General features: G+C 53.4%; 1 protein-coding gene and 1 long non-coding RNA gene across 7 annotated transcripts in view; both read right to left on the bottom strand.

Moving 5' to 3' along the window:
• LOC114484680 (uncharacterized) overlaps positions 1-16,563 on the bottom strand; it is a 137,934-nt gene extending 121,371 nt beyond the window's left edge. For all 3 annotated transcript variants that reach the window (XR_008616341.1, XR_003677851.2, XR_008616342.1), the window contains exons 1-2: positions 16,303-16,563; positions 15,586-15,660 (exon numbers count right to left, since the gene is read on the bottom strand). This is a non-coding gene — a long non-coding RNA (uncharacterized lncRNA). The remainder of the gene's footprint in view (positions 1-15,585; positions 15,661-16,302) is intronic.
• A 2,328-nt stretch (positions 16,564-18,891) lies between these two features.
• LOC112062408 (ESX-1 secretion-associated protein EspI-like) lies at positions 18,892-22,736 on the bottom strand. 4 transcript variants are annotated; one of them, XR_003677848.2, is made up of 4 exons: positions 21,028-22,736; positions 20,237-20,391; positions 19,443-19,687; positions 18,892-19,238 (listed from the first exon to the last, which is right to left on the bottom strand). XR_003677848.2 is itself a non-coding variant. In XM_028482434.2 (3 exons), exons 1-3 carry the CDS (start codon positions 21,118-21,120, stop codon positions 19,465-19,467), a joined length of 471 nt encoding a protein of 156 aa, XP_028338235.1. In that variant the 5' UTR covers positions 21,121-22,736; the 3' UTR covers positions 18,892-19,464. The 4 variants fall into 4 exon arrangements, 1 of the variants encoding a protein (XP_028338235.1); XR_002890701.3 differs by lacking the exon at positions 21,028-22,736 and adding an exon at positions 20,770-20,991 and having other exon boundaries at positions 18,892-19,687; XR_008616340.1 differs by lacking the exon at positions 21,028-22,736 and adding an exon at positions 20,477-20,595 and having other exon boundaries at positions 18,892-19,687.
• Positions 22,737-22,972: the final 236 nt, after the last annotated feature.

Below are 22,972 nucleotides of genomic sequence, written 5' to 3'. Positions count from 1 at the left end.
GTGCAGTGGTTAAGAATCCGCCTGCCAATGCAGGGACATGGGTTCGAGCCCTGGTCCGGGAAGATCCCACATGCCACAGAGCAACTAAGCCCGTGTGCCACAACTACTGAGCCTGCGCTCTAGAGCCTGTGTGCCACAACCACTGAAGCCCGCACGCCTAGAGCCTGTGCTCCACAACAAGAGAAGCCACCGCAACGAGAAGCCCATGCACCACAACAAAGAGTAGCCCCCGCTCACCGCAAATGGAGAAAGCCCGCGCGCAGCAATGAAGGCCAAATGCGGCGAAAAATAAATAAATAAAATAAATAAATAAATAAAGATAACTGGGTGTTTAAAGAAAAAATAGTTGTAAAATATTGTGCCAGAGTAGCTATAATAACACCAGCGAAAACTTCAGGACAAAGGACACTATTAGAAATAAAGAGGATCATTACATGATAAAGAGGTCAATTCTCAAACAAGACATATAAGAGAGCTTAAAAATACATTGGACGGGGACTTCCCTGGTGGCGCGCCTGCCAACGCAGGGGACACGGATTCGATCCCTGGTCTGGGGAGATTCCACATACTGCGGAGCAACTAAGCCCACGCGCCACAACTACTGAAGCCCGCGTGCTGCAACTACTGAAGCCCATGCGCCTAGAGTCTGTGCTCCGCAACAAGAGAACCCACCACAATGAGAAGCCCACGCACCTCAACAAAGAGCAGCCCCCGCTCGCTGCAACTACAGAAAGCCTGTGTGCAGCAATGAAGACCCAACGCAGCCAAAAAAAAAAAATTGGACAAAAACTGATACTACCGAAAGGAGAAAAGGACAAATACACAATTACAATCAGAGACTTCAACACTCCTCTCTCGGCAACTGACAGAACATGTAGGCAGAAGATTAGTAAAGCTATAGGTTACCTGAACAGCACTATCAACCAATCTGACCTAATTGATGTGTGTGTGTGTGTGTGTGTGTGTGTGTGTGTGTGTGTGTGTGTGTGTATAAACGCCACTCAACACATTATTCTCAATTGCACATGGAACATTCATAAAGATCAATCATATTATGGGCCACTAAAAGAAAAATACCTCAATGAATTTTAAAGAATAGTGATCATTAAAAGTATGTTTTCAGAACATACTGGAAATCAATAAAGGAAAGATATCTATAAAGGATACTGCTAAAAATAGAACTACCATATGACCCAGCAATCCCACTACTGGGCATAGACCCTGAGAAAACCATAATTCAAAAAGATATATGTGGGCTTCCCTGGTGGCGCAGTGGTTAAGGATCCGCCTGCCAATGCAGGGGACACGGGTTTGAGCCCTGGTCTGGGAAGATCCCACATGCCGCTGAGCAACTTAGCCCGTGCGCCACAACTACTGAGCCTGCGCCCTAGAGCCCGTGAGCCACAACTACTGAGCCTGTGTGCCACAACTACTGAAACCCACACGCCTAGAGCTTGTGCTCCGCAACAAGAGAAGCCACCGCAACGAGAAGCCCGTACACCGCAACGAAGAGTAGCCCCCACTCGCCGCAACTAGAGAAAGCCCGCACACAGCAACGAAGACCCAACGCAGCCAAAAATAAATAAATAAATTTATTTTTAAAAAAAGATATGTGCACCACAATGTTCACTGCAGCACTATTTACAATAGCCGGAACATGGAAGCAACCTAAATGTCCATCGACAGATGAATGGATAAAGATGTGGCATATATATACAATGGAATATTACTCAGCCATAGAAAGGAACGAAATTGGGTCATTTGTGGAGACGTGGGTGGATCTAGAGACTGTCATACAGAGTGAAGTAAGTCAGAAAGAGAGAAACAAATATCGTACATTAATGCACATATGTGGAACGTAGAAAAATGGTACAGATGAACAGGTTTGCAAGGCAGAAATAGAGACACAGATGTAGAGGACAAATGTATGGACACCAAGGGGGAGAAAGCAGGGGTGTGGGTGGTGGTGGTGGGATGGATTGGGAGATTGGGATTGACATATATACACTAATATGTATAAAGTAGATAACTAATAAGAACCTGCTGTAGAAAAAGCAAATAAAATTCAAAAGAAAAAAAGATGCATGCACCACAATGTTCATTGCAGCACTATTTACAACAGCCAGGACATGGAAGCCACCTAAGTGTCCATCGACAGATGAATGGATAAAGAAGATGTGGCACATATATACAATGGAATACTACTCAGCCCTAAAAAGAAACGAAACTGAGTTATTTGTAGTGAGGTGGATGGACCTGGAGTCTGTCATACAGAGTGAAGTCGGGAGGGAGGCCCAAGACGGAGGGGATATGGGGATATATGTATACGAATAGCTGATTCACTTTGTTGTACAGCAGAAACTAACACAGCATTAAACAAAATAAAGGTCACTGTTAAGAGAATGAAAAGAGTAATCACAGACTGGGGGCGGGGGGTAAAAATCTCTGCAAATCACATACCTGAAGAAGGACTTGTATCCAAAATAGAAAAAGAACTCTCCAAAATCAACAATACAATAATCAAGAGAGTGTGGCAGTAGAGGAGGTGTAGACACACAGATCAGTAGAACGGAATAGAGGACATACAAATAGATCCACACAAAGATGCTCAATTGATTTTTCACCCAAGAAAAGTAAAAACTGATAAAATTGTACCTCATCAAATCTAGAAAATTTTGCTCTGTAGACCCTGTAGAGGAGATGGAAGGACAAATTATAGACTGGGAGAAAATTCTGCATATTATATATCCCACAAAAGATCTGTATCCAGATTATATAAAGAACTCTCAAAACTCAACATCGAGGGCTTCCCTGGTGGCGCAGCGGTTGCGCGTCCGCCTGCCGATGCAGGGGAACCGGGTTCGCGCCCCGGTCCGGGAGGATCCCACGTGCCGCGGAGCGGCTGGGCCCGTGAGCCACGGCCGCTGAGCCTGCGCGTCCGGAGCCCGCGCTCCGCGACGGGAGTGGCCACAACAGAGGAAGGCCCGCATACCACCAAAAAAAAAAAAAAAAAAAAAAAAACTCAACATCGAAAAAACAATCCCATTAGAACGTGGGCAAAAGACATGAAGAGACATTTAACCAAAGAGGAAATACAAAAGGACAAATAAGCACATGAAAAGATATTCAACATTGTTAGCCATCCAGGAAATGCAAATGAAAACCCCAATGAGATATTACTACGAGTCTCAAAGTGGCTAAAATAAAGAACTGTGGCAACACCAAATGCCAGTGAGGATGCCGAGAAAATGGATCACTTACATACACTGATGGCTGACATACAACATGGTACGGCCGCTCTGGAAAATGGTTTGGCAGTTTCTTTAAAAACTAAAAATGAACTTACCAGATGTCCCAGTAATTGCACTTTGGGGCATTTATCACAGGGAAATCAAAACTTATGTTAGTGCAGAAATCTGTACATGAATGTTCATAGCCACTTTATTCGGAATAGCCAAAAACTGGAAACTATTAAAATGTGTGAATGGTTAAATTGTGGTACATCCGTACTATGAAGTACTATCTAGCAATAAAAAAGGAATGAACTATTGATACAGGCAACAACTTGAATGAACTTCCAGGGAATTATGCTGAGTAAAAAAAAAAAAATCCAACATCAAAAAGTTGCACACTATAGTATGATTCCATGTATACAACATTCTTGGAAAAACAGAATTACGCAGATAGAGAACAAAACAGTGGATTCCAAAGGTAAGGGATGTGAGGTAGGAAGTGCTGGAGGCTATAAAGGGGTGCGTATGAGGTGTGATGATCATATAGTGATGGTAATGATGTCTCAGTTTTGTACCTTGATTGTGGTGGAAGTTACACAAAGTCACATGTGTGATACAGTTGTATAGAAACACACACTTGCATGTGTAACTCATAAAATCCGAATAAGCTCTGTGAACTACACCAATGTCAATTTCCTGGTCTAACATTATATTCTAGTTATGCAAGATGTTCACACTGGGGGAGGCTGAGTGAAGGAACGTCCCTGTAGATTTCTTTGCAACTTCCACTAAATCTATAATTATTTCACAATAAAGTTTATAAATTTAACAATAAGAAAATAAGCACCTTTAGACTCAAGTTTGAGAAGTACGGGGTCCAGCGCAGGGAACAGGAAACTATGTTCTTCTGCAGACCAAATATGACCCACGGCTTGCTTCTGTAAGCAAAGTATTATTGGAACACAGCCATGCCCATTCATGGCTGCTGAAAAGGAAAAAGGAAAGGAAAGGAAAGGAAAGGACCGCTATTTTGTAAATGGGCAAAAGATGTGAACAGGAAATTCACCAAAGAAGTGATGTGGATGGCAAATAAGCACATGGAAAGATGTCCAACATAAGCAATCATCAGAGAAATGCAAATTAAAAACCGCAATGAGATACCACTACACACCTCAGAATGGCGAGGGAAACAAAATTAGCAAACACCAACTGCTGGAGCGGCTGGCATCAGCAGGGCGTGGAACAACTGGCACTCTCCCACCCTCTGCTGGCGGGAATGCAGAATGGTACAGCCACTCTGCAAGAGTTTGCCAGGTTCTTATAAAGGCAAACATTCACTTACCATGTAACCCAGCAATCCTGCTCCTGGATAGTTACTCAAGAGAACCGAAAACAAAAAAACCCCCTATATACAAACATGTATAACAACTGAATTCATAAGAGACAAAAACTGGAAACAAACCAAATGCCCCTCAGCTGGTGAATGGCTAAACAAAATGTGGTACACCTCTACAGTGGACTACTCTCCAACAGTAAAAAGGAGTGACCTGCGGATACACGGCCACATGGATCAATCTCAAAGGCATTTTGCTAAGTGACAGAAGCCAGACCCAAAGGACTACATACCATATGATTCCATTTACTTGACAATCTGGAAAAGGCAAAACGATAGGGATAGATATCAGACCAGTGGCTGCCAGGGTTTAGGAATGAGGGAGGGGTGGAATACAAAGAGGCAGCACCAGGCAGTTTGCGGGGGGGGGGGGGGGGCGGGTGGTGGTGACGGAACTTTCTGTACCTTGATTGTGGTGATGGATACACGGCTCTGTGCTTCAGTCTGAAGTCATGAAAAAGTATACCATAGAGGTTTGCTCTATGTAACTAAATAAACCAAAGTAAGATCCCCCTGCCCACCCACCTAAGTGAGAGCATGTGCTACTAAGGATGGACAGTACCTGGAACTCACACACCGCTGGTGGTCGTGGAAATTGTTACAGCCACTACGGAAAGCTACTTGGCACCATGTGCTAAAATTAAACATGTACATCCTACAAATCATCAATTCCACCTCTAGACATACATGCAACAGAAGCATATATTTACCAAAGAAATGAAATACCAGGCTATTCACAGCAGCTTTATCTGTATTAGCAAAAACCTGGACACTACGCCAATATCCGCAAACAGTGGAATAGATAAATCAATCATAGTACAGTCATAAAACGGAACACTGTATGGCAATGAGAGTAAAGGAAATGCTGCTCACATGGCAACCTGAATGAATCTCAAGCAATATTAAGTATAAGAATCCAGACAATAAGAAGAGTACATAATGTAGGATTCCATTTATGTAATCAAAGATGTTACAAGTCACAATAGTGGTTACCCTTCTTGGGCAGAAGTAGTGACTTGGAAGGGGCCACAGGGGAGTTCTAGCAATGTTCTATTACTTAATATAAACGCTGCTTATTGGTGTGTTAACTTTGTGAATATTCATTAATCTGTTCACTTAATATTTGTGCATTTTCCCGGTTTGCAAAGTATACTATACTTCCGTTTAAAAAGTTTTAAAAGCAGAGTATGTATATTTCATTTTCTTTCCTTTTTAAAATTTAGGTTTGCTGATCAAAGATTCTTGGATTCCAAAGGCAAGGACCTAGAGTCCAACAAGAAAACCTTTGTTCCTGATTGGATAGAAGGATGGAAGCAACTTTTGACTACTTGCTCTATCATGAGTGGTGCCAGGGGCTTCACAAAAACCAGTAGAGGTGGGAATTTTATTTCCATTTTTAGAGATGGAGAAGACCCAAGGACAAGAAGGTGAGTGGCTTCAACTATGATCTGTGATTCAGCATTTCTAGAATGATGATCTTTGGGAACATCAGAGAGAGAAAGGCCCCTAAAGAGCATCTAGTCCAGCCTCTTTATTTTACAAAAGAAGAAAATGTGCTCCAGAAGAGAAAGGGGCCATTCAAGATTATCCATCTACTGAAAGAGACGGGACTAGAGCTTCAGTCTCCTAAGTGCCATCCAGCGTATGTCCAATGCATCATGGCCATTGTTTACAGACAAATCATCAAAACCCTTTAAGGAATGGAGGGGAAAAAAAAGCATTAAATTGGGAGTTGAAAGATCTGGATCCTATCCCAGTTTTGCCAAGTAAGCTTGACTCCCCCCTCTGGGTTTTAATTTTCCCACCCATGAAATACGAGGTGACAGTACAAAATCAACAAGAGATAGCAAGTCTTGGATCCATGACAGAGGTAGATCCAGGTTTTGTGGGACCTGAAGCTTCATAACACTTGAGGCCCTCGTTAAGGATAAGAATACAAAATTACCAATACAAAATCAGGGACAAAAGTAAATATTTATTTATTTATTTTATTTTATTTTTTTTTTTTGCGGTACGCGGGCCTCACACTGTCGCGGCCTCTCCCGTTGCGGAGCACAGGCTCCGGACGCGCAGGCTCAGCGGCCACGGCTCACGGGCCCAGCCGCTCCGCGGCATGTGGGATCTTCCCGGACCGGGGCACGAACCCGTGTCCCCTGCATCGGCAGGCACGGGCCCAGCCGCTCCGCGGCACGTGGGATCCTCCCAGATCGGGGCGCGAACCCGGTTCTCCTGCATCGGCAGGCGGACGCGCAACCACTGCGCCACCAGGGAAGCCCCAAAAGTAAATATTTAAAATGAGAAAAGAAATACGATAGAGTAGACATTTGAAAAAGTCAATGAATGCTAGACATATCTCAAAATTCAGGAAAAATGACAATAAACTAAAGCATATTTTTATTAATTAACTGCCTGATAAACCTCTGTAATATATTATTCCCACTCTTCTGTTATAGTCGGAGACTCACAGGACTCAGCATGTAGTTGTCCTCACAGCTAAGATTTAGTACAGCAATGTAGCAAGGACACAAAGGTGGATCACAAGGAGGAAAGACACAGGCAGAGCCTGGAAGAATCCACGTGCAGACTTCCTTATGCTCTCTCCTTCCCATGTGGAGCCACACAGAGGACACTCTTCCCTCAGCTGAGAAAATGCGGCGACATGTGTGTGATGTTGCTGCCCAGGGCGGCCCAGATTCTGCGCCCCACGGCTTTTCTTCGAGGCTGTTCACATAGGCGGCGTCTGCCTAGCGTGCACCTTCTGGGAGAATTCCAGACTGCCAGAAGGAAAGCAGGGGTCCAGCCTAAAGCACACTGTATGTATAAACAGTCTAAGCACAGTGAGCCATGCTCATCAGTTTTCCATTAACTGGGGACACTCTGAGAGCCATGATGCCAGATGCCAGCAGAAGGCCACCCTTACAAGCAGGTCTTTCTAGGGACGGCAGTCTCAGGCCTGCTACGTTAACTTCTGCACGCCACTCAACGTTTGGAGTCTTGTTTCGCGTCTGTGCTCACAAGCTCAGGAATTCTGAAGAATGCCATTTCACACAACCCCCATCCAAACAGGAATATAAACATATCTTGTGTTTATAACTGCATACGCTGCACGCTGAGTATATCCCTGACAGGCCAGAACCTGTGTTCGTTGACTTTACGTATCTGCTTCACGACTGGAAGACTTTCCCACAGACTAGCTTCTAGCTCCGTATACTGTGAACCGTGATGCTCCTCCACTGTCAACATACTTCTGGTACCTAGTGCTGTAAAGCACAGGGACATCACAACGTTCCCTCCAGCCCCACGCCTCTTGTCCCGGTGCCGTGTGCACTGGCACGGTAAGCAGTATTCCTGGAGGCAATTGCAATACAAGACGGCTAGCGATAACTTGGAACATGTACAGAACTGGTTGGGAGCCCCTTAAATATGTCTCTCCAAATCCAAACTAAGCGTATCCCAATTTACTGTCCCCTTAGCCAGATTCCCAATATGCCCATGGCCACTGTGTTGTCAGCAACGCGGAAAGCAACAAGACGGCTGAGAAAGACAACCCTGTGAATAGGTCAAGGCTGAATTCCCAGATGGGACAGTCACAGCGTCCCATGTTTCCCGAGCTTGAAAGGGCCTTCTAGGTCCCATGTTCCACCCCCCGCCCTCTGTGGGGACAGGGAGCAGGTCAGCGGTGTAGGAGTCAGGAGGACTGGTTGAGTCCTGCCTCGGTCGCTTACTGTGCCAGCTGAGGTAAATCACTTCCCCTCTCTGATTTTCAGCTGCCTCATCTCTAAAACGAAGAGGATGATAACGCCTCCCCAGGAGCCCAGGGAGAATCCAGTGTGATACTAGGATGAGGAAAGGGATCTGGAGAGGCATTTTCCTGAACTGGAACCCAAGGACTGGCAGGCAAGCCTGCTGTGAAGCGCAGAGCTTTGCAGGACCATTAGCCCAGTGCAGACAGCGGCACAGGAGCTGTGCCCGCCCACCTCTCTGCAGACAGTTGGGTGGCTCAGAACACGCCGACTCTTGCTGACTCTTCCCTCTCCTGAACGGATGAGCAATTTAAAACTGCGATCTTCGTGCTATTTAGCGGGAAATTGAAAGTACTTCTTTGGGACTAATTTGATATGAATAACAGTCACTTTCCAAATAGGATGTATTCTATGTGTAGTAGTTTTGCTAAGAAGGGAGAAGGAAGGAGGGAGAAGCATCGAAATGTCTGAAAGAGAGGGAGGAAAGCAAGGGCAGATTTGCTGTGACGGCAGATGACACTCTCACTCCCTTATGTCCCCACCAACCCTGGTCCAAGCCCTACTCTATCCTGGCAGGAAGATGTATATGGAAGGGATTGGCAGCAAAGTAAAGTATGCCTTCTTCGAAGTCACATGGTTTTGGACTACACACAGGAACAAGGGACAGGCTTGATGAAAACTCTGGTACCCTGGTCATTCTGGAGAATCCATCAGTGGGACCCTCAAGTGTGAGGACAAATATAGCCGCTGGATTTGGCAGTACTCAACTGCAGTACCAGGGATTAAAATTTGAGGATGGTGCTTTTGGACAGCTGTGGCACACAGCAGGCCCTTAGCCTCCCCTCTGATTCGGCCTCCCCTTACATTCAAGAGAGCACCAGCCACAGGTGAGTGAGCGGAGCCAACTCTTTGGGTGCCATCGGGAAGTACACCCCGTGAAACGCATACTCCTGATCCACGTGCAACAGCTCCCCGCCCCGCAACCTGAGGGCAGCTGTGGACCTGCTCACGAACGACACGATTCCAAGTTCCTAAGCCACACTGCACGGGAGCTGGAAGGAGGTGACGTGGTCAAAGGAGCGAGGCTGAGCCCCTTGCCTTGGAGATGTGTAGCAAAGGGACTTGGCCAAGAACACACGCAGGGCCCAGGGACGGCCCCGCACTTCAGGAGCTAACTCAGGGCAGCAGCCAACAGCCTGGGCACCAGGCTCGGACTGTCTATCCTGTGTCCCCACCCTGCTTGGTGGCCACAAAGACCCTGGGTTGGCTGAACCTGTGTTTGAATCCCAACTGTCCCTGGGCCAACTGGGAGAGCTCAGCCGAGTCCCTCGGCGTCTGCGCTCTCGGTTTCCTCATCTGCCCGGTGGGTCTAACAGCACCGGTCTTGCCAGGCTGATGCCAGGACTGAAGGAGATGAGGTGTGGGCGGCACCTTGGCCCCAGCTCCTCTGCCTGGGCTCTTCTTCCTCACCGCCTCTGATCTCCTGTCCTCCCAACCGAAAGCTCGCCTCTCGGGAGTGGACTCCTATATCACCACCTTCCAAACCCTGCCCACTCCTCGGTGCACAGCTCAGAGCCCGCCTCCCTCTGGAGCCTTCCTCATCTGCCAGGGAGATTCCTCCCGGACTCTCCTGAGGCCTCACAGCACTTCAGATGGTTCTGTGGAGAGGGTCTGGCCCTGCCTGCAATGAGATTACTGACACAGCCGCCTTGCTGACCCACCTCGCACGTGCTGAGCCCCGGGGCAGGGCCCAGCTCATCACCTGCTGAGTCCTGAGCAGCACAACAGCATGTCGTGGTAGCAAGCCTATGAACGCCGCGTGGCGATAAACAGAACTGTCCATTGCCACCGTCTGTCAGCATCTAGTCAGTGTCTCCTCGGGCAGAGGCAGGCTCTGGGGACAGTACCAAGGTGACCTGGGTGGGATCCTTATCCTCAGAGGGACTGCAGTCTAGCTGGGGTAACAGGGCGCGCACACACACACACACACACACACACACACACACACACACACACACACAAAACAGAAACCGCCCAAGGTAACCTTGCACCAAAAGAGTACAACAGACAGGGTTCTGGAAGGCTGTAGAGAAGGAACGGTCCTGAAGCCAGCCTCAGAGGCTTCAGGAGGACACGGAAAGTGAAGGGGGAGGGCATCTGCTGTTGAGTGAGCAGCGTGGAGGGCTGGGGTCCGGGAGAGCCAGGCTGCGGGAGTGGACAGTGTGGCCGCTACCAAGGATGCAGGAGAGGGCCGCCGTGAGACGGCGGCCACGTTAGGGTCACAGCCTCGTGAAGTGCACAGAGCGACGGCTGAGCCCGGGCCCACTGAGGGCTCATCGTCACCTCACGAGTTGAGGGCTACTTTTATTGTCCTCATTTGACAGATAGGCAAGCTGAGGCCAGAGAGGTGCAGGCACTTGAAAGCCAAGCTTTGGGAGCCAGGGGCTGCCCCGGGCAAAGCTGTGTTTTAGGAAGCCTGGTTATGCTGCAGGGGAGGCTGGGGTGACAGGGGGCTGGAGAGGGATTAGAAATCTGCTTGTGTCATGTGAGCAAAGGCCCCAGCTTTCAGAGAGCTCAGGAAACACCAGAAGAACAGGATGTTCTTCCAGGAACTTCTCCTTAAGGATTCTATCGGCGGCTCCTCTACTCCTCACTGCTGCTTTTGTAACGTGGGAAGCTGAGTGGGAGAGGCGTGACGGGGAAAAGAGATTCTTGTGCTTCGTAAAAGGTGTCCGAGGAAGGCTCAGGCACAGATCCTCCAGAGGTAACCGTGGTGAACTGAATATTCTGGGGAAGAGTCCACAGCCCCAGCCTCACCGTGCCCGGCCACACGTTACGCCTCCCTCCTCGGAGATTCCAGAGCCTACGAGATGCACCTTTCTTAAGGCCCCTTGTGCTTTCCACAAGTCTGTGGCTTGTCAGCACGTTCCCTGTCTTCTCCATCTTTGTAGACCCAATGCCTGGCGCCAAGGAGGTGCTCACACACCGGAGAGTGAGGGGATCAAGGAAGGAGGGAAGGAAGGAATGAGGGTGACCGATGGCCGCGGACACAGCTACTGACGGACCAGTCACCAGACGGTCAGCCTCGGGAGGAGGGGAAGTTGGGCACACTCCCTCTTTGTTTCCCACCCGCCTGGTGCTAACTAAAGAAGCCCATTGACAAGCCCTTGGAACACACATCTACTAGACTGTTCGCCTCACCAACTGAGCACCAAAAGAACACCTCTGTGTTCGGATCCAGCCTCCCTGGCATTCAGTCTCCCCTCGCTTCCTCCGATGGGGCACGTGCCACCTCTGCCCCCATGGGAAAGCTTTCATCCTTCTTAATGAAGGGCTCGGGCAAAGCCACAAAGAACGTTCTGGTCTTCTGCCATATTCCACATAGGACGTGTGACATTTAAACACACTGGCTGCTCTAGCAGTTGAGCTTTTGTCTCCTTGCTAAAGTGGGTTCCCCACCTTAGCCATGACATGACTGAACCGAGACAAAGACTGACAAGCAAAGCTCTAGAGTCTGGTAAAGCAGCTGGTCTACTGGACACACACAGGAGGAGCCCCAGCAAGGAGTGCAGAAGACAGAGCACTCTACCTACCAACACTGAACCTGGGGCACTCAACTCAGCACTGGATAGAAAGGACGGAGGCCATTTACACGAAGGCTTCTTTCTAGGTGCCACGTCATTAAGATGATCAGGAAAGCACATGGATGCCAGACACACCGACAGCTGTCCACGATTCTAAACCTTCGCTTAGACCTAGAGCACGGAGACAGGCCTCGGCCAGGGTCCGAAAGGAGGTCATTTGTTTCCGCCGGAAGTTCCCTTAGACAAGTGTCCATTAACTCTCAAAACGAGGCTTCCTTATGATCCAGACTGCAACCAAGCCAAAGTGCAACTCTTCTTAACAAAGTGCAACAGCTTCTCAACCCAAATTGTGCTCTTTACAAAATGTTTTACGGGTGCTTCCGGCACTCGAAGTTCGGAAACAAATACATTCTCTCTCCTTCATCCTTCTCCCCCTCCATCCCATGTCAGTTTCCACATCTGTATAATTGGGAATTTTGCCCTCAACAGAAACCACTCGTGCTACACAAATTTTCAATTTGTGATATAATCAGAGTATCAGTAAGTAAAGAACTCAGAATCAAAGGATGTGAAAGATCAAAGGCATCCTGTGATCAGAGCCTTGCTTTTCAAAATGCTATCCAGGGACCAACCACTGAGGCATCAACTGGGATCTGCTGAGAAGTGCAGAATCTCAGGTCCACACCAGAACTTCTGAGTCAGAAGCCACATTTGACAAGATCACCAAGGGATTTGAAAGCACACTGAAGTTTGAGATCTAGATCACTGGGTTTCAAACTCAGTTCTGTGGAATGCTTCATGGGCCTCTGAGAGGAGTGGGCCAGGAAGAGGCTGGGAAGGAGGAGGGGTGTGGGGAGCAGGCCGTACTTCAGCTGAGCAGCCTGCCTCTGATCTCTCTGGGAGGTTGAACCCCCAGCCAGACTAAGAGATCCCATGGGCACAAAGGTTGGAGAATCACTAGTCTAGACCAATCGTCTCATTTTCTACATGGCACAACTGCGATCTTCCAAAGAGCATGAGGGCATTTTACCAAGACACATCATAGCCCCTTGAACACTGTTAGAGAACTCTGACATTTACCAAGCCTGGGAATCAAGAAAAATCTTCCTAGTCATCGCTGCCGGAACAACCTCTAACCTGCAAAAGTAGAGGCAAAGACAGACCCCGAGCCCCAGTGGAAGAAGACATGACGTCCAAGGCTGTGCCCTGGAAAAGCCCGGTGACATTAGTGGCATTTTGTGCCACCTGATTTTCAGCAGAGGAGAGAGACACACAGAGATAGTAAGTGCCAAGGCTACACAGGAAAAGAAGAGCTGGCATCCAAACCCAGGTCCCCGGGCCCCAAAGCCCAGGCTCTGGATCGCATCACTTTCGTTGTGAGCACCCACTGGCAGCCCCTCTGGGTGCCCCATGCACTGGCCCAGCCTATGAGCTACACGGACACACAGCCACTCAAAAAAGGGGGCAATCCATCCTCACGGACCCATGGGATACAAACAATGGGCTCCCTTGCCAATGCCTGGGCTCCCGGCATAAGCTCTACACACGGAAAATGCAAACTCAGTTGCTATATCTTCATGGTAACAAGCATTAAGAATCTGTTTTAATATACATTGTTACGTGTCTGACATCTCTATGCCTTGGGAAAGGTAGAAAGATCAAGAAGGCAGAAATGGTCAGAGGAGGAAAAGGAGAAGAAATACTTTGCAATGTACTGACACATTAGTTTCAGCACCCCGTTTTCACGTTCATACCCCCCAAGCACTGCATAGAGCTTTCTGCCGTGGAAGCTCTCATTACCGACCATCTTTAATTAAAACTGAAGTTGCAGAAAAAACCCCCAAACAACCCAATCCAAAAATGGCCAGAAGACCTGAATAGACATTTCTCCAGAGAAGACATACAGATGGCCAACGGGCACATGAAAGGATGCCCAATGTCGCTAATTATTAGAGAAATGCAAACCAAAACTACAATGAGGTATCCCCTCACAAAGGTCAGAATGGCCATGTGAAAAAATCTGCAAACAATAAACGCTGGAGAGGGTGTGGAGAAAAGGGAACCCTCCTACACTGTTGGTGGGAATGTAAATTGCTGCAGCCACTATGGAGGACATAACAGTATGGAGGTTCCTTAAAAAGCTAAAAATAGAGCTACCATATGATCCAGCAATCCCACTCCTGAGTATGTATCTGGAAAAGACAAAAACTCTATTTTGAAAAGATACCTGCACCCCAATGTTCATTGCAGCACTATTTACAACAGCCAAGATATGGAAGCAACCTAAATGTCCATCGACAGATGAAGGGATAAAGAAGGTGTGGTATATATACACAATGGACTACTACTCAGCCGTGAGAAAATAATGAAATAATGCCATTCGCAGCAACATGGATGGACCCAGAGATTATCATACTAAGTGAAGTAAGTCAGACAGAGAAAGACAAATATGGAACCCTCCTACACTGTTGGTGGGAATGTAAATTGCTGCAGCCACTATGGAGGACATAACAGTATGGAGGTTCCTTAAAAAGCTAAAAATAGAGCTACCATATGATCCAGCAATCCCACTCCTGAGTATGTATCTGGAAAAGACAAAAACTCTATTTTGAAAAGATACCTGCACCCCAATGTTCATTGCAGCACTATTTACAACAGCCAAGATATGGAAGCAACCTAAATGTCCATCGACAGATGAAGGGATAAAGAAGGTGTGGTACATATACACAATGGACTACTACTCAGCCGTGAGAAAATAATGAAATAATGCCATTTGCAGCAACATGGATGGACCCAGAGATTATCATACTAAGTGAAGTAAGTCAGACAGAGAAAGACAAATATTCTAAGATATCACTTAAAAGATAATACGAATGAAACTATTTACAAAACAGAAACAGACTCCCAGACGTAGAGAACAAACTTACAGTTACCAAAGGGAAAAAGCGAGGAGAGGGATAAATTAGGAGCTTGGGATTAACCGATACACCCTACTATGTACAAAATACACAAACTAAGTCCTACTGTACAGCACAGGGAACTCTATTCACTATCTTGTAATAAACTACAATGGAAAAGACTCTGAAAAAGAAAAGTTGCTGTACACCAGGAACCGACACACTGTAAACCAACTATACTTCAAAAAAAAAAGGTGAAGTTGGAAGAGCTGGCCAGCAGGTGGCACAACGGGCAAGCAGCACGTCACTAGCGTCAAACCCTAGTGTCATTTCAGCCACAAAGCTGGCCCCTCTCCCAGAGCCTCCTCGGAGTATCATCTGGGAACATTCTAGTTGGGCGATGCAACACACCAAGGCCACCCTCCCACATCGTCTTGGCTTCACCGCCTGCCCTCCTCCTTCAAATGCAGTAGGCCCAGAGGCAGTAAGTGAGGGGCCCACATGGCTACTTCCTCCTGGCGCTGGAGGCTGCCACAGCGCAGGCCATCGGTGAGCGGCTCGGGGCAAACCCGCCCCACCTCTTCTTCCTCAGGGGCAGCAGCAGCCACTGCACTCAGCCTGGGCAACTCTGGGTGCCACGTGGGGCAAATCAACCTTCTGCTGTGGACCAGGAGAACCTGGCCCCAACGCCTGCACCCCCACCCAAGCAATAACCCTCAGAACATGAAGACCTACCATCATCTCTCTAATCTTCCTGAAGTCAGGAACAAGAATTGGGAACCTCATCACAAGCCAGGAGAAGGAGGCGGCCTGCAGAGAAAGGCGCACGTGTACAGATAGGCAAGGACAGGCACCCGCACACGGAGCGACACCTTACTCACCCGTGCGCCCCTCTTCTCTAACTGCTTCCTGGCCCGGGAGGCACACAAACGTTTGCCAGATCACTGACTAACCAAACGAGTGAATCGATGAATTCCCTCTCAGGGAGAGAAACAGCGGTTTGCCTTCAAAACTGCAAGCGAGGGCGTTGATCTACCGTGCGCAGCGCACAGGCCTGACTCCTTGGGGCGGCCTGTGAGTTGAACCCGGGCTAGTTTCCCAGCCTCCTCTGCCACGAACTGGCTCCACAAGCACCTGGTCTCAGGCCCCTGAATGTGTCTGGCCCTTCCAGGGGGCCCGTCCCCCATCTCCCAGCTAAGGAGACCCTTCTCACTTCAAGACCCAGCCCAGACGGCCCTCCTCTCTGAAGCCCTCCGCAGCCGCTGGCTCTGAGTCAGGGGCTCCCCGCTCTTCACGCTCCCCTCCTTCTGCCTCGTTTCAGACTCTGTGCTTTACAGGTCTGCCTGGAAGATGCCCCTCCACCACCAGCCCCGAGTAACCCAAGGGTGAGTGGACACCTGTGTCCCTGCACAGTCAAGGACCCGCTCACAGGACGGACGTCTGCGGACTTACACGGGCTTCGCCTCATGATGTCTGGTATCCGGATCTGCCCTCTCCCGCCAAGCCGCGCTGACACCGAGAATGATGCTAACAGATGGCCAGTTAGCCAACGCCCCGGAAGCACGTCCCCGGCCCAACCCAGCGGTTGTCTGATGCACAAGAAGCCAAAGCACCTCCCACCAGGCCGGCCGCAGGGCAGAGCGAGGTGCTGCCCGGGCAAAGGCAGCTGGCGCCCTGCGTGCGCGCGCAGCCCCCCCTCGGGCACCAACTCTGGGTGTTGGTTCCCCCGGTCGCTCGATGTGGATCGCAAGGCCTCGGGCACCGCGAGGGCCTGAGCGCTGGGGCCCACCGCGGGGGCCTCTAACGCCCGTCCGTGCTCTGCAGCTCCCCGGCGGGCTGGCAGAAGCTGTCAGGTCGACATCGCAGGTTGAAGGCACACCCTGCCCAACCCGGCTTCCTCCCTGTCCCCTTAGCGGGTGTGAGTCCCCAGCCAGCCTTTGGCACTAACTCTGTCCCGGGCTCAGCTTCCCGAGGGACGCGACCCGAGCCGGCCAGCCCTGGGCTGGCCCAAGGAGCAGGTGATGAGATGGGGTCTTGGTACGGGATTGTCATCACCCGCCCCGCTGGCAATGAGGACCCCACCCCGGGGAGGGGTGGTGTGCGGACAGCCCCGGGCACGAGGCCACAGCCCAGTTGCCAGAACTTTCATGCTAGAACTTTCGCCGGGCTGGCAGGGGGAGAGGAATTTCCTGGCAGGTGAGAAGATCCAAGCGTGCGGAACGTGGGGGGCACAGGGGGAGGTGTCTTCTTTGCTTTGCCGACCATAGGGGATGAGCAGCTTAGGGTGAAGAGCAAAGTGAGAAAAAAGGGGGCCCCAGGGTCTCCCCAGTACCTTACAAAGGAGCCCCCATCTCAGGCAGCGGACAATCGTCCAACCCAGGATTCGAGAGAAGCGGCTGAACCTCAAAGACGCTGAATGTTCAACCAAGGCGCGTCTGTCCCGCCAGCATCGGAAGCCCACTTGGGAAAACCTGCACCCTTGACACGAGGCCCAGGGAGACGGGGAGGAAGCCCCAGAAGAGCGGGACTCCCCAGATGCCTCTGACCTTCTGCGCCCGCGGCAGGGGCCCACCCCTCCCCCTGCAGAGCCGGTGTCCCCAGCTCACCGCCGAGGGAGCAAACATGACCCGAGTCCTTCCCCACAGGTGCCCCCCGTCCCGGGAGACAGGGTAGCCAGCCGCCCCGATCTGCCGTGGGACCTGAAGCGCTACGAGCAGGGGAGTGCAGGAGAAATGGGGAGAGGTGGTCAGCCCACTGCCAGGCCCCCAGGCAGAGCGAAGTCACCTCACAACACAGGCCGGGCGCGCCAGGCCTGGGTGAGGGAGGAAAGAAGGGACGACCCCCCTGCCCTCCCCCGCCGCCCAGGGACTGCAGCAGAGGTCGCGGGGCGCCACTGAGCGGCCAGAAACCAGGGGCTATGACGATGGCCGCCACTGACCAGGAGGCCTGACCCACCGAGCGGGGCAGGTGGTCAGTACAACACGGCTTCCCGGGGGCTCGATGGATGGGCAACCGACCAAGACACGGTCTAAAACGGACACTCAAAAGAGCAAGGACGGACGGCAGGAGGCCGAGGGCAGCCGCCCCAGGGAACAAGTCACGATCCCTCGCCCAGGTTCTCTGCCCCTGAGCCAGTCCTCAGCCGTGGAACCGCGGACCAGGGACGTGGCGGGTCCCCAGGGGGAAGGACGCTGCAGCACCACGGCAAGCGGGCACCGGAATGACACCCCCCCCCCAGCCCCTCCCAAAGGGACCTCGGGCTCCGCGCTGGGTGACCCAACACCGGGAAGCGGGACAACCAGACAGCTGGAGGCTGTTGGACACCGGGCCCGGCTTGACCCTGACGTGGGAGACGCGATAAACTCTGTCTCTGCGGCCGCTTCAGGAGGACCCCTGGGCTGGGGTTTCCGAGCAGAGGCTGTCACTGGTCCAAGGTAGGCAGGGCCGTTCCCGAGGATTTGTCAGTTGGTCTTGAGCAGGGAGAGGCTGCAACCCGATACCCTCCAGAACCAGGTGCAGGGCTTAGGGAGACGTCCGCCGCCGCCGAGGAATCCTTCAGAACCTGGGGTAACACTTCACGTGAGTGAGTGAGAAGATGTAAGGCCCAAAGGTAACCCTGCACGCACTCCAGCGAGTAAAGGAGAAACGTGGAGAAAAAGAGCAGGGGAAACACGCCCCACTCGTGAACTCGTGAACCTTCTTGCCTCCAGGTGATGCCTCGTGGGCGTCCCTTGCTCCTGACTCTTCACATCCTCTCTGTACTTTGTAAGGTCGCCACAGAGAGCACACAGATGCTCAAGAGGCGGCGGAACGGGCCCTACATGCAGAGCGCATCAGTCCTGTCGGCCAAGCCCTGTAACCACGGTTACGGGATGGCAACACTCGCTCCAGACCCCCACCCCCGCACCCTGGCCCCACTCCTGAATCTCTCAAACAAGTAAGCTGGACCCATTCACTGGGCCACGGCCTGATGTCGGGAAGGCCCCCTCCAGCTGCCGAGGGCCTGGGGCCCGGGTCGCTGCCGATCTGCCCAGAGACTGAGGACGCTAAAGAGCACGTAGACCCAAGAGCTCACGAGTGCCGCCGACGTGGAGACGAGCATCTCCCGCCCCCAGCCAAAGGTGAAACAACGGTCTGTAACGTGAATGCAAGTGGGGGCATCGCCAGAAGTGCACAGGAGTCCCCCCGTGCTGTGCCACGTGCCCTGCGCAGCCACCACCCCGAGCAGTGACGGCAAAGTGGCTGCTCACGTCTGCGGGTCCCCCTGTGTGCAGCTCCTTCCCGAGGTCCTGCAGCGCCAGTCACTAAGACAGAATCAGAAATACCTGCGGTCCTCAGGCTGGAGCCCCCGATCTGGGCCGTGTGGAGAGGGACACGGCCAACAGGAGCTGCCCAGGGGACAGAGGGGAAGGCGGGGGCAGGGGAGCACGTGTTAGAAACAGGCCAGATGTGGGGCGGCAGGAGGTAAACCGGGAGCTGGGGCAGAGTAAACAAGGCCGGCCGTCTTCCTGCAGCTGCACGGCCGCCCCGGGGCTTGCCCTGCCTGAGTCCAGGGCACGGAACTAAAGCCAGGCGGCGACCCAGTGACTTACCCAGTCAAGAAGGAGCCCTTTCTCACGGGCAGAGCGCTGGACGCCGGGGCACCGCCTCCTCGGGGACCACTAGCCCCAGGGGGCGGGCCTGGGAGTGGACGGCAGCCTCCAGCGGGAGGGCCGGCGGGACACGCCGCTGACGCTTGGGGCGCTTACAAGTCGGAGAGGGTGTAGGCGAATGCGGAGTCCAAAGCTGGCCTTCAAAGGCAGGAGGAAACCAGCCCCCAAGGGGCGGGAGGAGGCATCTGAAACACAAACAACCAGGGCGGGATTAGCAGCCGGACCCCGAAAGGAGCTCCCACAACTCGGCACAAAAAGGACACGCAGCTCAGTGGAAAGATGGGCAAAAGGCGTTTCAGAGAGGAAACCAGCCCTACCGAGGAGGACGCTAGGGAAACTGAGACTTCGGGTCGAGCCCGTCCCACGCCGGTGGTGCCCCAAAACGTGCGGCAGGAGCAAACTGGAACCCTCTCCGGGCCTCAAAGACGCAGTCGGGGTCGGGGGGCTGGAGGGACCCAGGCCCCCGGGGACGAGAAGGGGACGCAGCCGCAAAGGCAAGTGCCCAGATGGGTCGCAGGGACAGTGACGTCTGCTGGTGCCACGGGCCGGGGGTCAGAAAGGGAAGTGGACTCAGAGCAGGTGCCCTGGGCTCCGAGAGGAGGCGATGTCCTGGGGGCACCGTCCCCCGAAGAGCACCGGCCCAAGCGACAAGGACTTCCTAAAAGGAAGACGGGGCGCCTCATGGGGACAGAAGCGTGCCTGGGGGAGAAGCAGAGCTTGAGGGGGAGACTCACTCCTGTGATGTGGGTTGCAGCCCAGTCACAGGGGCCGGGAGGGAGCAGGGGCCCCGGGCAGCGGAAGGCGGCAGCGGCCAGGCTGGAGGCCGAGGCTGACACCCGGGTGAGCAGAGAGGAAGGAGAGAAGGCCTGTTCCTGCCCGGACGTTGTTCCTGGAGGGTGTGGGAAGCAGCAGGTGGAGAAAACGTCACCGGGACGTCCGAAATCAGATGGTTTTAAGGCTCGGCGCTGACCTACCTGTACTGAAGATCAAGGCTGAGCTGCAAAGGGGTCCTTCTCACAGGGGCAGCCAAACACCATCCCACGCCCGCCTGCAACACGGCCAGGCCATTCCGCCTGGGCCCGCCCGTCCGGCAGCGAACTGGCCTGGCAGCCACTACCCCGGACCTCCCCACCCCCCCACCGCCACGGGGCACCTGGGGCTCCCCGCCTCTCAGCACACACGGGAGGGTCAGAGAAGGGAGTCCTTAGGTAGCGCCATCACAGCTGTCCCCCAACCAGCAGCCACCTATCACGTGCCTCCAGCTCACCGGGCAAGTTCTAGTTCTTCAAAAACGGGACTCGGGAGGAGCACCAGCAGCCCAGCCACCATTCACGGGACCCTCCCTCATGATTTGAAACCACTCCGACGAGGTTCTGGGGTGTCTGGACGCAGCTGGTGACCACTCTCGGGGCGAGGAGCCGAGGCGGGGACAGCGGCATGGAGGGAGTTGGATCTGCTGATCGCTCAGGTCCCCCCCCCGCAGCCCCGAGGCCTCAAATCCACGAAGGCGCCCCCTGCTGCTCACCTCGGGGCCGGCGTTCCTGTGTCCTCGGGCTTCTGCAAGGAGAGAGGAGGCCAGCCCGCGGGAAGAGAAAGCAGCGCTCTGTGGAGCCAACATCCCCGCAGCAGCAGCAGCTGTGTCAGGCGCCCGGCTTACAGGAACGAGTAAGACCCTGTCCTTGTCTTCCCGGGACTCCTGGAGAGCAGCTCCAGCCCGGGAAGAAGAGCCCAGCGAAGGAAGGCAGCAGGAAGGTACAGGGCGCGGCCAGAACCCCAGACGGGAGCTCCTGACGCCCGCGGCGGGCAGAGAAGGGGACGTTACAGTTGTGCCTGGAGGGAGGACAGGAGCTTGCCAGGACAAGAGGAACCAGGGGTCCAGGAGCGGGAACCGCACGTGCCCAAGTGTAGAGACCCGCAGAGCGCGTGCGCGCAGCGTGCAGGGACAGCACAGGCACCCAGGGTGCTGGGCGACAAGGACGGAGAGCTGGGGCCACTCGAAGGCCCTCCCAGGGCACCAACGAGGTGTTGGGGCTTAAACAGGAGAGGGCTCGGCAGGGTTTTCAGTCCGGCGTTGACGAGGACACATGTGCGGCGTGACACGGAACCCATGGCCTGTGGGGCACCCACTGGAGGAGAGACACGAGGCGTCCCGGCCGGTGGGGAGACTCAGGTGACAGCACCGGCCCTAGGTCATGAGGCCTGAAGTCAGCCAGTAGCAGTGGGGACAGAAAGAGGAGCATTTATTCTGATCAGGCACTTGGGAGGCAGGGACACAGGACTTGGTCACCAAGGAAATGGGAGGGACGGCGGCGGTAAGGAACGCGAGGAGGAGCAGAGCCAGGTGGGCGGCACTGAGTGGGCTGAGGCCCCGCCCCCACCGGGAGGAAGAGGACAGGAAACAGCTCTGAAGGGGAAGCTGGCTTTCTTTGGGACATGCCAGGTCCCAGGGGCAACAGGAAACCGAGTGAGAAATTGTCTTCTCACCTCAGAAAAGGCCAGATAAAGACTGTCCCGCAGGGCTCGGCCAGCAGTCCCAGGGTGGCTTTGGAGGGGAGCTGGCCTGGGCATTCAGCCCAGAGGTGCGAGACTCTGCCCAGAGGCCCCGCCCTCTCCCCCTCCCTCCCCCGTCCCCCGCCCTCCCCTCCCCCCCTCGCCCCCGCCTCCCTGTCCCCTGGGGTCCATTCTGAGGCTCGGATCTGGTCGCTAAAGACCCTGGGTCGCTGCCACTTTGACCCTTGCCGACTGTTGCGGCGCGGACTGGACGCCTAAGGCAAAGGACTCAAAAGGGCACTGCCTGGCCTCCGCCACTGAGCTGGCCTCGCCCACCCTGCATGGGTTCCCAGGGGCCCAAGCTCCATCCCTGTCAGCTCCGCCCCCGCCCCGCACCTGCCGGGCTTTTCCCCAGCTCGGCCCCACTCCTCCTCAGCTCTGCCTCCTCCTCCAGAAGCCCCTCCTCACCCAGCTCTTTCCCACACCTCAGCCCCAGATACTCCTCCCCCAGTTCCTCCCACCTCCGCCCTGCCCCTCCCCCAGCTCCTCCCCAGCTATGCGCCACGGCCCCGCCCCTTCTCTTCCGACCCGCTCCCCCGCCCACTTCCTGGTCCTCCTCCTCCGGGTGCCGCTCTACGCCGCCGGTCTCGAGCCTCCGAGCGGCCTGGCCTTCCGCGCGCCGCACGGCCTGGCGGCTCCTACTCTTGTCTCCTAGCGGCCGGAGCCTGCGGCGAATGCGCCATTGTGCGTAAGTGCGTGTCTACGTACCTGCGTGCGTACGTGTGTACGTGCATGCGTTCACCCCGGAAATCAGGGGCGTCAGCGCTTCCGGGCGCGGCCACTTGTCACCGGTCCCGGTGCCCCGAGGCGGACGACCGTCGTGCCCGGTGGCCGCAGCCGGGCCGTCCCAGCGCGCCCGCGACTCGCCCCGCCCGCAAGGAGCCAGGACTCGCCGCGCCCGCGGACGGTACCTCCGGGCG

The sequence above is a fragment of the Physeter macrocephalus genome, chromosome 21, assembly GCF_002837175.3.
Source record: "Physeter macrocephalus isolate SW-GA chromosome 21, ASM283717v5, whole genome shotgun sequence".
In the NCBI taxonomy this organism is placed as follows: domain Eukaryota; kingdom Metazoa; phylum Chordata; class Mammalia; order Artiodactyla; family Physeteridae; genus Physeter; species Physeter macrocephalus.
Note: the sequence above shows the minus strand (reverse complement) of the source record. Positions and strands in the feature narration are given on the sequence as shown.

Excerpts from the sequence above, each read along its gene's own strand:
- LOC112062408 (XM_028482434.2), bottom strand. The coding sequence starts at position 21,120 with ATGTTGGCTCCACAGAGCGCTGCTTTCTCTTCCCGCGGGCTGGCCTCC. Across the intron at positions 20,392-21,027 it reads ACAGGAACGCCGGCCCCGAG|GAACAACGTCCGGGCAGGAA; the intron begins GTGAGCAGCAGG and ends CACACCCTCCAG. Across the intron at positions 19,688-20,236 it reads CTGCAACCCACATCACAGGA|ATGCCTCCTCCCGCCCCTTG; the intron begins GTGAGTCTCCCC and ends TTTGTGTTTCAG.